This window comes from Primulina huaijiensis, chromosome 1 (genome assembly GCF_012295235.1).
Source record: "Primulina huaijiensis isolate GDHJ02 chromosome 1, ASM1229523v2, whole genome shotgun sequence".
In the NCBI taxonomy this organism is placed as follows: Eukaryota; Viridiplantae; Streptophyta; class Magnoliopsida; order Lamiales; family Gesneriaceae; genus Primulina; species Primulina huaijiensis.
In genome coordinates, this window is record NC_133306.1 from 2,285,139 (window position 1) to 2,298,489 (window position 13,351).

A 13,351-nucleotide genomic window follows, 5' to 3' on the forward strand; every position below is an offset into this window, starting at 1 on the left:
TCAGCAATCACTCGTTGTTCGTACAACTTATTGACACTGAAGATCATTTCCCATCCTGTTTAACCTCGGGTGTCACATGTTGTAACACCCAAACTCCTAAAAAGTTTACTATAATCTATATGTAAAAACTTTGGCATATCTCCTTTGTTTATATTATATTTAAACAAAATATTCCATTAGGTAGTCCTCTATATGCATTCTTCCTCAAAACCAATAAGAGCGCATCACCCTGCTTAGCCAGTCCAAACCTCATATTTCGTTTGCTTGCCTACAATGCATGAGCAACGTGAGCTAATGTCCAGTAAATAAAAACCATGCATATTATGAAAATGATATGAATATCGATAAAACATTTATTAAATGTGTATCCAAAAAATATATATATATCATTACTTTCACAGGTCCTTGACCCACCTACTTTACACCAAACCGAGCTATGTCGTCAATAGACCATCCTCCCTTGGCTACCAAAGGCTGTTATCAGGGTGCGTATAAGTGAGGACATTATAGCATGATGGAAAGATTTGTGTTGATATAATAGTAATATTCGTCGAATGTGGGCGTTACAGAATGATATGTAAGTTGATCTCTCCTAGAACGACGTGATCCGGTAACGAACTAGCTAGTGGACATGTGACACCCGAGGCCGAAGATGGCGAATAGTGATCGCCGGATTGAAGAGATTACACTTTCAAAAGTTAAACATGATTGACTTGTGATGACAACTTTGTAATGGGTGACTTGGGTAACTTTCGGATGAGTGATCCCCCAAAAAATTTCTCATGGTGTATTTGAGTAGAGACCTAAACACCCTAGAGAGAGTATGTCTAGTGAGAACAATTGTCGAATTTGAACGTTAGAAGATGACAAATCGAAAGATAATAATAATAACTATTTTTAATTTTAATTATTATAAAATTTGTGACGAATACAAGATTATATAAAAATGTTGCATTTCGCAATTCTCATCAAACGATCTCAACATATGTTATATTCCTTTCTGCAAAATTCACGTAATTACTTTTTAAAAAATTTGGAAAAAAATTAAAAATACTTCTTTTTTTGGTTGATAATAATCGGGAAACATCACCAACAAAATTTTATCACCTTTTTAAAAATCTACTTTATGCAAGAAGTTTGGTGTAACACAGTGGAGTCGTGGTCTATTTTTTCTTTTAGCTTGGTATCGTTTGTTTGAGAAATTACACATTAATTAAATTAAATGCAAAAATATGTAGATTTATACGAGGACAGAGGACGGGGGCCGGGGTGCGTGAACGAGTGGTGGTTACTTGTTACCAAGTATCTTGCCTTTGATTCAGTTCTTGAGCGAATTTGGCACAGTGATTCTGAAGAATATAAGGAATCTGACTTTCTCCAAAGCAAGTTGTGATCTTTTTGGTATAAATCTCCTTTTATCTCAACGAATCTGGATAGTTCTTTCTATTTAACTCTTCAATTTTCACATTGGGCATTAGCGAGATAGGTAAAGTTGCGCTTTTGAAGTCCTTTTTACCATTTTCTTGATGTATTTGTAGTTCTTGCTGATTTTTGGTTGCTTTAAAAGGTGTTTTTGATTCTGGGTTCGTCCGTGTTTCCTGTTTCTAAGCACTGAACTGCCAACGATGGGTTTCTTTTTGCTGCCTTGAGTAATATCTGTTAGATTGGGTATTTTTTTTTCGTAATGGTAATTTGAGTTTGTGTGGTTTTTCCTTTTCACGGTTGCTGTCGCATGTAACTTTTGTTCTGGGTTGCTTGCAAATGCTACATTTTACTGTTTAGTCGCTGATGCGAAGCATAAGAAATAATTGTTTTACATTTTCCATTAAGTGGTTTGTGTAGTTTATATTTCTTGCCCTTTCGTTTAAAATCGTTTTTTATTTTCGATTGTTGTTTTTACATGTAATATTTTGGTACCAATATAATCTGTTGTCTTCAGTAATCACTGTAGTACAATGTAATGCAGATGCACGCACTGTACAGAAATTGCTTCGTTTAAGCATCTTAGCTTCTATATAGTTTGGACAGCCAGCGATGATTTGCTATCGAAATACAGTGGTTCTAGCTTTCCTGTACTAATGTTATCCTTGTATAAAGTATATTTGGGCACCCTTGAATTTTGATTTTTAACTTTAGTTTTGATTTGTATGCTTTCAAAATTTCTTGATTTGAAATCTCTTCGCCAAGGCACGATGCAGTCTGATGGGTTAGTGCAAAAGAAAGAGAAACAATATGTAAATGAACACCATGTGTTTGATTTTCAAACAGCTAGTTCGTGGAATTTCTTTTGTTTTCTGATATTATTTATTCAATTTGGCAGTTTCAGATTGGGGTGAGCTAGGACGGGGCCACTCTATATTAATTTTTTTTTAACTTTTGAGCTTTAATTTCCCCCTAAAAAATCCTGGTTCTGCCATGATCCATGCCCACTGTGTTCTGAGTTTTTAAGGGACTAGTTCATAGATCTGGTTCATGCCTGTAAATTGTAATTACCGTTACGGTTAAGTTAAATCGGTGCTGAATGCTTATATGTTTGTTCAGTCATCATCTTTTATTTAAATGCATGTTTAAATACAATGCTTGATTTTTTTAAAGGAATTGATCATATGAAGTTGGAAAGCTGAATAATTTGAGCCTTGCTTCTTAATGTTACGATCATGTTTATATGTTGGATTTTTGTGTGTAGATCAAGCTGTGTATCCATCATTGCCTGCTACTAAGGTTTAAATTTACTAAGATATGTCAATTCAAAAAAATATCCTTCACAAATACAAAACGTACTTTTATTGGAACGTCATGGCAATACTATGATGGTTGTCTGCTACATTTTGTTTGAAATGACCCGACTATTTTTATGCCAGTCGGTATGATAGCCCTTTGATGCAGTTTAACCTTTACAAGGTTTTCTCAAAATTAATATGATAACAAGTGTTCATCTATTTTTGAGGTGATGCAACAGGATATGAACCTTGCAATTATCTTATGTGAGCCAGAAGATATGTTTTTTATTAAATGAGTTTTCTGGATTGCAAATAAGCATGTCTTTCAAATAATTTCGATTTTAATCGTTATTGAATAATTTGATTTTCAAGTTACCACCGTGATTTATCTGTAATCTATGCTAGATCAGATGTGTTGTAACAAGTTAGTTGGTCAATATCCCAGTGATAGTTCTTATAGAGGATACTGAAGCTACGAACTGTGTAATCCGCTGATCACAAGGCTAATGTTCATTTTTTTTAGAGAATTAATCTTTAACTCGTCCAATTTTGACTTTATCTTTATGTCATAATCTCACGTGTTCTTGTAAAAACAAAAGTTAAGATACATATGCCATTTAGATAGAACATTGAGCTTCGATATGAACTATTGTCTTCTTGTTATGTTTTACATTAGGAGAAGATGCCTGAGGGAATTACAGCCGAGTGTCTTATGGAAAACATCATGGAAACAATTTCCGACAATCTTCCCAAGCAAAAAAAAGCCTCATTTTCCGAGGACGAAAAATTAAACTCCATGTCATCAGAGTTCAATAGACTGTTTGGGCGTCAAAAGCCAGTTCACCATCTTCTAGGAGGCGGAAAATGTAGGATTTCTTTACATTTTTATCATTTAATCAGTCAAGCCAACATTATTGCGTAGCTTTTATAATTTTGTTGTCCAGCTGCGGACGTGCTTTTGTGGAGGGACAAGAAAATCTCAGTTAGTTGTTTGACTGGTGCTACAATTGTTTGGGTGCTTTTTGAATGGTTGAATTACAATTTTCTTACTCTTTTAAGCCTCGCGATTGTCATTGGCATTGTTGCTCAGTTTGTGTGGAAAACTGCATCAGGCATATTAAACAGGTAACGCTACAATATAAACTTATATGCTGCTATCCTTCTGCTGCATGTGCGAAAAAGTTGAGATGGAGCAAAACTTGAACTCAAAAAATATGGGGCAGGGGGAGGAGTGACTTCATAATTTATCTGTATAAAACATGAAATATATAAATCTTAGAAAAATCAAAGGGGGCCGATAAGCGACCACCCTTTCCCCATCACTTTTCCATTGCTCTCAGCGAGGACAATATGCAGAATTTCTCTAATTGTCATAACGCTGATGGCAGATCTCCTTCCGAAGTTCCTCGTCTTGTTCTGCCTGAGCAGGTTTTCATTAACATTGGCAAGTTGGTAGGAGGTGAGGTGAATCGTGGCTTGAATTACTTGCAGGATGTTGCCTGTGGAGGAAATATGAAGCAATTTTTAGTGGTATAAATCTCACCTGCAGGCTAGTTTTTTACTGTCTTTTGCTTTGTCATACTTTACTTTTGTCTGTTGCATTGAACATCGGAAGAAAATGAATAATGATAGTTTTAGCCCTTCGGCTGTTTACCTCGACATGTAATTGTTTCTCTCTACTCTTTAATAATATAATTAAAATTAAACAAACCAAAAACATTTCATGTGGATTAATAGAATCAGAGATCCGATGACCTCCCAATTACTGGTTCTGCTCTTCCTAATGATCACTGTCTATGAGATTAGTTGATATCCTGAATACTACTTGCAGGTTGTGTTGAGCTTGTTGGCTGTTGCTATTATTGGAAGCTGGTGCAACTTACTGACTGTGATCTATATTGGTGAGGGATCACACTATATGCTATAACAAAGATATTAATTATAGTCACAGTATTGAGTTACTTGTGTGCACTTTGACAATTCCGTGGAATGTTTAGTTTGTGTTCAGTTCTCCAGTAAATTTGAGTTCTCCATTCCTATTTTTTTGTTAAATATTGAGGATGAATATTTTATGAGGATGACGTTTAAGAAATGTTTTCAGCAAGAATTAGATACTGAGTATTGGAATAAAGAAAGCTGTATTTATTCATTCTCTGCTTCGCTAATCTCATGTATCATGGATTTGGAATTTGTCTTGATCCAAAGGTTTTGTTGCTGCCCACACATTACCTGTACTGTACGAAAGGTACGAAAATGAAGTCGACGGCTTCGTCAGAAATGTCCTGGATCAATTTCAGCATAATTACCGAAAGCTGGACCGTCACGTCCTCAGCCGAATCCCTACAGGCAAGTTCAGGGGAAAGAAGTTTGAGTAGAACTTGGAGAAGTATGCATGTCGAAAATTCGACGTCTTTTTCAAATGAAGCAGACTGTTATTGTGATATGGAGTTTAGCTTGATATGTGGTTGGAAGCTATGCAATTTACTTTATGTCCCTCCTTTTTTCAGCTTCTGTGCTGAAACCTGAAGCTTGTTTGCATCTAAAAAGAACAAGAACCCAGAAGATCTTGTCAGTATTCTATCTTTAAGTAAAATTATGATATTTTTTTAAAAATTCTCATCCCAGTTTTTCCCCTTTCCTGAATTTTGGATGCGAGTATAGCTGTTATTGACTTATTGCAGAGTTCGCAAAAATAAAAACCTTTTCAAATAGATGACTTATTTTTATCAGCATAAAAAAGTTCATTTCTCAAATTAGGAAAGATTTACATACACTGAATTTTATTAATTGTGTGAATATTGTAAAAATCAATACCAAACAAACTGAGTTTTTATTTAAAAAAAAGTTCAAAATATGTGAGACTGCTACTCGCAAGGGTCGGAGATGAGATTAGGGGTGAGCATTCGGTCGGTTCGGTCGAAATTAGTCATAACCGAACCAAACCGAAATATTTAGCCATAATCGAACCGATCGAATTAATTTTGATAACCGATGAAAACCGAACTGAATAAAAATCGGTTAATTCGGTGATTTAACTTTAATTATATATATAATTTTTCTTGAACACTATAGTCTACACAAATGTATAAAAACATAAAATCACACATATCACAAATGTAAAAGTTTTGTTTGAACACAATTAATACATATTATATCGATTTTAAAATTAAAAATAAAAGTTGATAAATAATAAAAATTTATTAAATAATAATATTTATTATATCGGTTAATTCGGTTAACCGTTTTCAAAATGAAAACCCTAATCGAACCGAATTAATTGATATAACCGAATTTTTTTAATTTGAAATCCAAATTTCCCAAATAACTAAACCGAATTTCCGAATTGGCTCGGTTCGGTCAGTTAATTCAGTTTAACCGAAATCTTGTTCACTCCTAGGTGAGATAAAGATTCGAACGGGATTGAGAGTGTTAAAATGAAATTTCGGTGGACTTTTTTAACAGCATTTTCAATTAAACCAAGATAAATAAATTTAAAGAAAATGATTTATCTTTTTAGTATATACACAATGAAGATAAAGAAAATATGAAGTTGATATATATGTTAAATATACAAACTATAACGAGCTTCATTTGAAATGAGGCCGATGCAATTGTCTCTTAAATCTCACAAGATGTATGAGCATGAGAACAACAAAAGCAATCAAACACATATAGCAAAAATATGTTTTAAAAGTTTTGTAATTGTATGCATGTCATTCTTGCAATCGGTAAAAATCGGTCCAAAATCAGTTCCAAATAAGTTTTTGTTTTAAGGTATGTATCTTGAAATCAATCCAATTCAATACTCGAACCGATAGTGAATGGAATGGTTTCGAACCTTTTTAAAAAAAAATAGGATATGCATTTTAATCTAACGACCGTTTTCATTTTATTTTAAAATCCTAATTGTTCATAAGTTAAAAACCGCCATGATCCATTCATTAATGGATTAGGGACGGTTCTGAACGCCAAACCAATTCTGTGTTTAATGGGTCGATTTCAATACGAATTCTTGTCGAAAAAGTCTATTAAGCATGTCTACATATCATGACAAATAAATTAGAACTATTTACTCAAAAGCAAAGAATAGTGGTTTTTGAAGAACAATGAGTTAAAAGTCAAAACAATCAGTTAACTTTTTACTCAAGAAACAAAGAATAAGTAGTTTTTTGAGAAACAACAGTAAAAAATCAGAACAATGTATAATTTATTTATTAAAACACAAAATTCATGTAATATGATTTTTTAGTCAAATTTGTGATATCTTTTATTTCAAATATTTATAAAAAAAATATAATTTTTATATAAAAATATTATTTTTTATTATAAATATAAATATATTTAACTTATTTTATGAAAAAAAAATATGTAAAATTATCTAACAAAATATATGTTGCAGTAACAAAACGATGTGGTAGAAGTAGTTATGTAATTTCATGTAGAAAAGATCTACACATATTTCTCGTTCAGTCCACTCCTTGTCATTATTACTAATCAGTCGTCCTCAATAAACCCTAGCAAAAGCCTGTATAGGGTTTATTCACTACATTTACATCTCCCTCACCAGAGCTTGAATAAATTCAAGAAATCTTACGAAATGGGTAGCCTCCTCTTGCTCAGGAGATCCTCATCTTCTACTTCATCGAAGAGGTTGGCTCTCACCGCTCTCAGCCATATCTTTCCGGAGAAGCCACCACCCCCTTCGTCAAATGCCCTCATTTCTCCGCAAATTCCCTCTACTAGAGCTCTTCCTAAGTCTTCGTCGTTTTTCCAGTCGACCCTCAGGGGGTTTCATTCTGGCCGGGCTTTGTGGGCGGAGTATGCCGTCGCTGACTTATCCGATGACGGGCCCACTGATGATGGGCTTGAGATTTCCAAGCTCGGGATATCGCAGGAGATTGTCTCGGCCTTGGCTCGGAAGGGTATTAATAGGCTTTTCCCCATTCAGGTATACTCAGTAGTTTCAAGAAGGGATGAAATTTGATAATTTTTCCACCATTTGGCACTAAATCTCGCTCTTCCAGACCTTTAGGCCTAGGGTGCCCCTAAAAACGAAGCGGATAAAAAAGAATACAACTTTGATGATAACGAACAGCAGGGGCTGCTAGGAGGCAATCGATCTTACCCACTAGTTTGAGCTGAAATGTAGTCTGTTTTTATCCCTTTTTTTTTTGTTTTCTTGAACTTTTGTGGTAATGAAGTTTGAACTAAATTGTTAAATGTGTTTGGATTCATAAATTGGAAGTGAAAAGAAGGGATTGGTATTTGAGTGGAAAAACACCTAGGTCCTAGTGAACGATGTATTTTACAAGCTACATTTTTCTTTTGGGCTGTTCTTTCTTTTGTATGTCATCTCTTAAAGTGGTTGCTCTTTTCAACTTGTGAATCAGATGATATTTTTTTTATTCTTTGACAATTGTAGAGGGCTGTTTTGGAACCAGCTATGCAGGGGCGCGACATGATTGGCCGAGCAAGGACGGGAACTGGGAAGACTCTAGCTTTCGGAATTCCCATAATCGATAAGATAATTCGATACAATGAGAAGCATGGGTCGGTTATATGAGATTAAAATTTTGAATGTTTCAGTGTGTGTTAATTGATTCAGAATCATTAATTGTTATAAGCTAAATGTTCTGTTTATGCTTATTGTTCTTCAGACAGGGTCGGAATCCTTTGGCCCTTGTATTGGCTCCTACCAGAGAACTTGCTCGTCAAGTGGACAAAGAGTTTTCCGAGTCTGCGCCAAAATTAGATACTCTATGCGTCTATGGGGGTGTTCCAATTTCTCGCCAAATGAGTACTCTCGACCGTGGTGTTGATGTGATTGTCGGCACTCCTGGACGTGTCATTGATTTGATTAAGCGTGGTGCTTTAAATTTGTCGGAGGTGCAGTTTGTCGTCCTTGATGAGGCTGATCAAATGCTTAATGTGGGATTCGCAGATGACGTTGAGGTTATCTTGGGATATATTACGCAGAAGCATCAAACCTTGATGTTTTCAGCCACAATGCCAAATTGGATATTGAGACTTACGCAGAAGTTTTTGAAAAACCCAGTTACCATTGATCTTGTGAGATGAAGACTCCGTTCTTTTGCATTGAATATTTTTTGGTTGCTTTGAGCAAGTTTTACAGCTACTATTTGGATTACTTCCAGCTTTTTTTTTCTTCTATCTTCACTGGAACTTATTGATTGAAATATGTACTGCAGGTGGGAGAATCTGACCAGAAATTAGCAGATGGGATTTCCTTATATGCAATTACGGCCGACATGCGCGAGAAACCAGCTATCATTGGACCTTTAATAACGGTATGGATATAGATCTTCAATCGACGGACCATGATTGACTGGATATTTGTTCTGGCAGCTGCATTTACTTTGCGTTTAATTTTACTTTATTAAGAGGCAATTATCATCTGAAGTCAAACTTTTTTATATTTGATGTTATACCAGGAACATGTAAAGGGAGGCAAATGCATTGTTTTCACACAAACTAAGCGTGATGCTGATCAATTGGCATATGCTATGCAAAGAAACTTTAAGTGTGAAGCATTGCATGGTGATATTTCACAGAACCAAAGGGAAAGAACTTTATCTGCTTTTCGAGAAGGGCGTTTTAATACTTTAGTGGCTACTGATGTCGCTGCCCGTGGCCTTGATGTACCCAATGTTGATCTGGTGATTCTTCTTTCTGTTCTCGCATGTGCTTGTTTATGGTGCATTTTATTTGTAATCATAGGTTATTACACAGAGAAAATGGATGAAGTGCATTAGTTTCCATTTTATGCCGTCTAAATTTTAACTTTCAAATCCACAGTTATAAATGAGCTCAATTGGATTTCAGTTGCAGTTGTGTTGTTCTGATAAGATATGCTTGTTTTTAATGCTTGAAAAGAAAACTTTGGCATGGTTTTCTTTTTTACTAAGTCAATTCATGGAACATGTGATGCCATTCTTTAATATTAAGATGTAAGCACCACGATTTATGTCAGGAATCATCATTAATGTACAAGTGTTAAAACTACTACAGTTTTGTGGCTCTTTTGGCAATTAATCAACCAAGTCTTTTATCTTCATCATATGTGGTATCTCATGTTTGCGATGAATTCTATAATTTAAATCTATCATCCAAAGCACAGTAATTGTTATACCCCTAGTAGAGGGAGCTCAACGGGGATGCAATTTTAATGTTGCCTTTGTTGGAACTCTTGTTCTTTCCTTTCTTTGTTCCTAGAACCGGGGTTAAAATGGATGGTTTATTCTGGCCAGGTGATACATTTTGAACTTCCAAGCTCTTCAGAGATGTTTGTTCATCGGTCTGGGAGAACAGGTCGTGCTGGGAAGAAGGGTAGTGCAATTCTCATCTATTCTACACACCAATACAGGGAAGTTAAGGCTATTGAACGTGAAGTTGGATGCCGGTTTGTCGAGGTAAGTTGTCATTTATGTTATATGTATAACTACAACTATAAGAGACATGTCTCATATGTGGTATCTAACACCCAAACTTTCAGATCTGTCGAAAAAGTGTAGTTATTAATTGCTTGCATGTTGGTTTTGATCACATGACTAAATTCTTTACAATTTGCCTGTGTAGCTTCCAAAAATAGCTGTTGATGCTGGAGCCTTGGACATGTATGGTGGCATGGATCGTGGTGGTCGTTTTGGTAATATTGGAAATATGGGAGGCGGTCGACGTGATTCTGGTGGTTTTGGCAATTCTGGCGGTGGCCGTTTTGGTGGTAACAGTGGTTCTGGTGGTGGTCGGAGTGGGGGATTTGGTTCAGGACGGTCGGGAGGATATGGATCTGGTGGGGGATTTGGCGGACAGGGTTCTGGCCGCTCTGGCAATTTCGGCAGTTTTGGGTCTGGCCGTTCAAATGGTTTTGGAGACCTAGGAGGCTCAGATCGTAATAGTGGTTTTGGAAACTTTGGTAGTTCTAGTCGCTCAAGTGGTTTTGGGGATTTTGGATCAGATCGTTCCAGTGGATTTGGCAGTTCACGATCTGGGCAGAATCGTTCAAGCCGTGTTGGTGGTTTTTCTGATGAAAATAATGATGGTAATCGGAATACAGGGAGGAAATTCTTTTGAAGCAATTGAAGGTATGTTCTAAAAATCTACACATCATACGGCTTGCAAGATTTTCCAGGCTTGCCTTGAGAAAGCTTGTGTCAGCTTCACTCACTTTTAACTCTGAGTTTCTTTCACTTTAAATTTCTACAATATACAATTTATCACTGTGATTATTATTTAGTCATTTTTTGGTAATTTTGTATGTGGTTATATTAATTGGTTTGAATTGTCACTGTAGTTTATACTTCTGTGTTCTTGTTATTGTTTCTAATGAGATGACCTTGTGTTCATGGAATTTCAGTATGACAGTGAATACCCCATACGACTAGTAAAGACTAAAGGTTGCTTTTGTGGGCTGGAGTCCAAGAGTCTTGCTATGGCTCTAAATCTCTAACTAGTCATCCAACCGTCTTTGATTCTACTGTTCATAATCTTGTTAATCGAAGAAAGTTGGTCCAATTGCAGTGGTGTAAGGTCCTTGAATGTAATTTGATAATAACCTCCGAGGTTCTGTTTTTTGTTCTTGTTTTTAATCATCTATGCCCGCTAGTGTCAGTCAAGCTTGGAATGACATCAGGAAACAAAAGTAGCCAATGCTTCAGAATATATACGAAGAGTGTGTGATTCTTGTAGGACGACGTATCTAATGGTTATTATTCCAATTAAGTATGTGTTTTGCTGTGGTTTTTGTTGTGCATTCGTTTGCACTGAATCTTTATCATGTTGTCATTTCACTTTATACGGGATAATATACAGAAGCAGGATATGAACATTTGCTATGCTATAAGATTTAATTTTGTTTTCATTTGCGTTGGTTGTCACCCTTGAAGATTATAAAGAAGACTGTAGAAAAGTAGACGTATGAAACTGCGAGGAGCAACACATACCCCCTTCTATAATTAAGTTAAAACCAATAAAAGGGAAGGACATCAAATTACAAATCTGGATGAACTTGGTTGACTGGAAATAGATCAACGATAACCTCCAATCTATTTCTTTTCCCATAAATTCCAAGATTCTTGATTTCTGTGTTGCTAGGATTATAAAGAACCAACTCACCACCACTAATTTCCAGGATCCATTCCCCGTTATTCCAAAATCCTAATGGTCTATGAATTATTGGAAGAGGGCCAATACTTGACACCTTAGTCCAAGAACTTGCGACACCTGTTAAGTTGTCCGATACCCATATGTTAAAAGTTTTATCAACTTGCTTGATAGGATACACAATCAAAGCAATTGATTCTTTTAGGGGGAAAATTGCTCTTGTAATCCTGCCTTCTCCTCCCAAGGCTTCAATCCCTGATGGCAAAGGCGTCGTTTCAAAGATTTCTTTGCTCATATTGAATAAAAGTATCACTTCAGTACTGCTATCTGGAGCCCACCAACAAAAGATTTGGTTCTTGTAAACCATACTCCATGTGTTATAGTACATAACGTTTGCTGGGATATTTTTGCCATGTTTCTTCCATGAATTTGTCTTTGAAGAGTATATCTCAACTTGATTAATGAGGCGACTCATCGGACACACAAAATAAGATCTATATGACTTTGAAGTTGTTTGTGATAGGATTAAAACTATTTCAAGATCACCACAACATATTTTGGCATCAGAAGGACATGATATTTGTGATGCGAACAATAATTTGATCTCTCTTATAACTTGATTCCATAAAGCAATATTTTCATGAAAACCATATTAAGCAACAATACCATTACAAGGGCCTGTCAATTTAACATGACCGAATGTGTCAGTTAAAAATAGAGAAAATTCTCGATCAACGAAAGTCTTATCTCCATCATTTCTTAATAATGAGATGACCCTTTCATTTGTAATATTGTCACGTTTAATGACAAGTAAATCATCACCTTCTTTAGAAGAGAAAGATGTACAATGTTTAATAATGAAACTTGGATCTCTTGTAAGGAAATACCATGATTAGTATACACATCGATCAATGATTTTATTGATAATCTTGATAATATTTCTATAATTACATCTTCAGATAAGTTCATTGCTTAAAAAGTCTCTTGCACACTCTTTCGTTTTTTCCGATATGCTTTTTTCGGTACTTTGACTTTGTTCCCGTTTTAATCCTTGGAGAATGGATCGATAAAGCTTAAATGTCAAACAAACAAAACTACCTAATAGATTCTAAACCTTCCACATATTTAGCATTTTCCTTGTAATATAGAGAACTTTTAGACATGTCAAAATAGGCTGGCGGGGAGGGCCAGCCAGCCATCCGCCGCAACCCGCCATTAGGCGAGGCGTTTTGGCGGGCCTCTAAATGGCTAACCCAGCCCAACTCATTTTAGGCCGCGGGTTAGACGGGCTGACCTGCTTACTTTTTTTTAAGAAAAAAATACTAAACATCATCACAGTAAAATGATATTAATATTATATCGCAATAAACAATAATATAAAATGATATTAATATTAAACAATATCACAGTAAAAGGATTTTATAAAATAATATTATTTTTTCCCATTGGGTTGTTTGAGTTTTTTTTCAGGTCTTGGTGTTAAATTTATTTATAGATAATATTATAAAATG

At 35.4% G+C, this 13,351-nt stretch overlaps 2 protein-coding genes and 1 pseudogene across 4 annotated transcripts; 2 read left to right on the forward strand and 1 right to left on the reverse strand.

The window, feature by feature from the left end:
- Positions 1 to 1,168: 1,168 nt before the first annotated feature.
- LOC140976093 (reticulon-like protein B8) lies at positions 1,169 to 5,213 on the forward strand. Of its 3 annotated transcripts, none has more exons than XM_073439988.1 (6): positions 1,169 to 1,401; positions 3,397 to 3,586; positions 3,665 to 3,845; positions 4,109 to 4,250; positions 4,552 to 4,621; positions 4,926 to 5,213. In XM_073439988.1, the coding sequence occupies exons 2-6, from the start codon at positions 3,403 to 3,405 to the stop codon at positions 5,093 to 5,095; spliced, it is 747 nt and encodes a 248-aa protein (XP_073296089.1). In that variant the 5' UTR covers positions 1,169 to 1,401; positions 3,397 to 3,402; the 3' UTR covers positions 5,096 to 5,213. The 3 variants fall into 3 exon arrangements, with proteins under 3 accessions (XP_073296089.1, XP_073296097.1, XP_073296081.1); XM_073439996.1 differs by having other exon boundaries at positions 1,196 to 1,486; XM_073439980.1 differs by lacking the exon at positions 1,169 to 1,401 and adding an exon at positions 2,566 to 2,721.
- Positions 5,214 to 7,192: 1,979 nt separating this feature from the next.
- LOC140976109 (DEAD-box ATP-dependent RNA helicase 53, mitochondrial-like) lies at positions 7,193 to 11,481 on the forward strand. Its single transcript, XM_073440007.1, has 8 exons — positions 7,193 to 7,668; positions 8,143 to 8,270; positions 8,378 to 8,789; positions 8,930 to 9,028; positions 9,173 to 9,397; positions 9,989 to 10,150; positions 10,317 to 10,822; positions 11,095 to 11,481. Exons 1-7 carry the CDS (start codon positions 7,318 to 7,320, stop codon positions 10,809 to 10,811), a joined length of 1,872 nt encoding a protein of 623 aa, XP_073296108.1. The 5' UTR covers positions 7,193 to 7,317; the 3' UTR covers positions 10,812 to 10,822; positions 11,095 to 11,481.
- A 110-nt stretch (positions 11,482 to 11,591) lies between these two features.
- LOC140976118 (F-box/kelch-repeat protein At3g17530-like) lies at positions 11,592 to 12,809 on the reverse strand (annotated as a pseudogene).
- Between the last annotated feature and the right edge of the window lie 542 nt (positions 12,810 to 13,351).

Excerpts from the sequence above, each read along its gene's own strand:
- LOC140976093 (XM_073439980.1), top strand. The coding sequence starts at position 2,647 with ATGTTACGATCATGTTTATATGTTGGATTTTTGTGTGTAGATCAAGCT. Across the intron at positions 3,587-3,664 it reads TCTTCTAGGAGGCGGAAAAT|CTGCGGACGTGCTTTTGTGG; the intron begins GTAGGATTTCTT and ends TTTGTTGTCCAG. Across the intron at positions 4,622-4,925 it reads ACTGACTGTGATCTATATTG|GTTTTGTTGCTGCCCACACA; the intron begins GTGAGGGATCAC and ends CTTGATCCAAAG.
- LOC140976109 (XM_073440007.1), top strand. The coding sequence starts at position 7,318 with ATGGGTAGCCTCCTCTTGCTCAGGAGATCCTCATCTTCTACTTCATCG. Across the intron at positions 9,029-9,172 it reads TCATTGGACCTTTAATAACG|GAACATGTAAAGGGAGGCAA; the intron begins GTATGGATATAG and ends ATGTTATACCAG. Across the intron at positions 9,398-9,988 it reads ATGTACCCAATGTTGATCTG|GTGATACATTTTGAACTTCC; the intron begins GTGATTCTTCTT and ends TATTCTGGCCAG.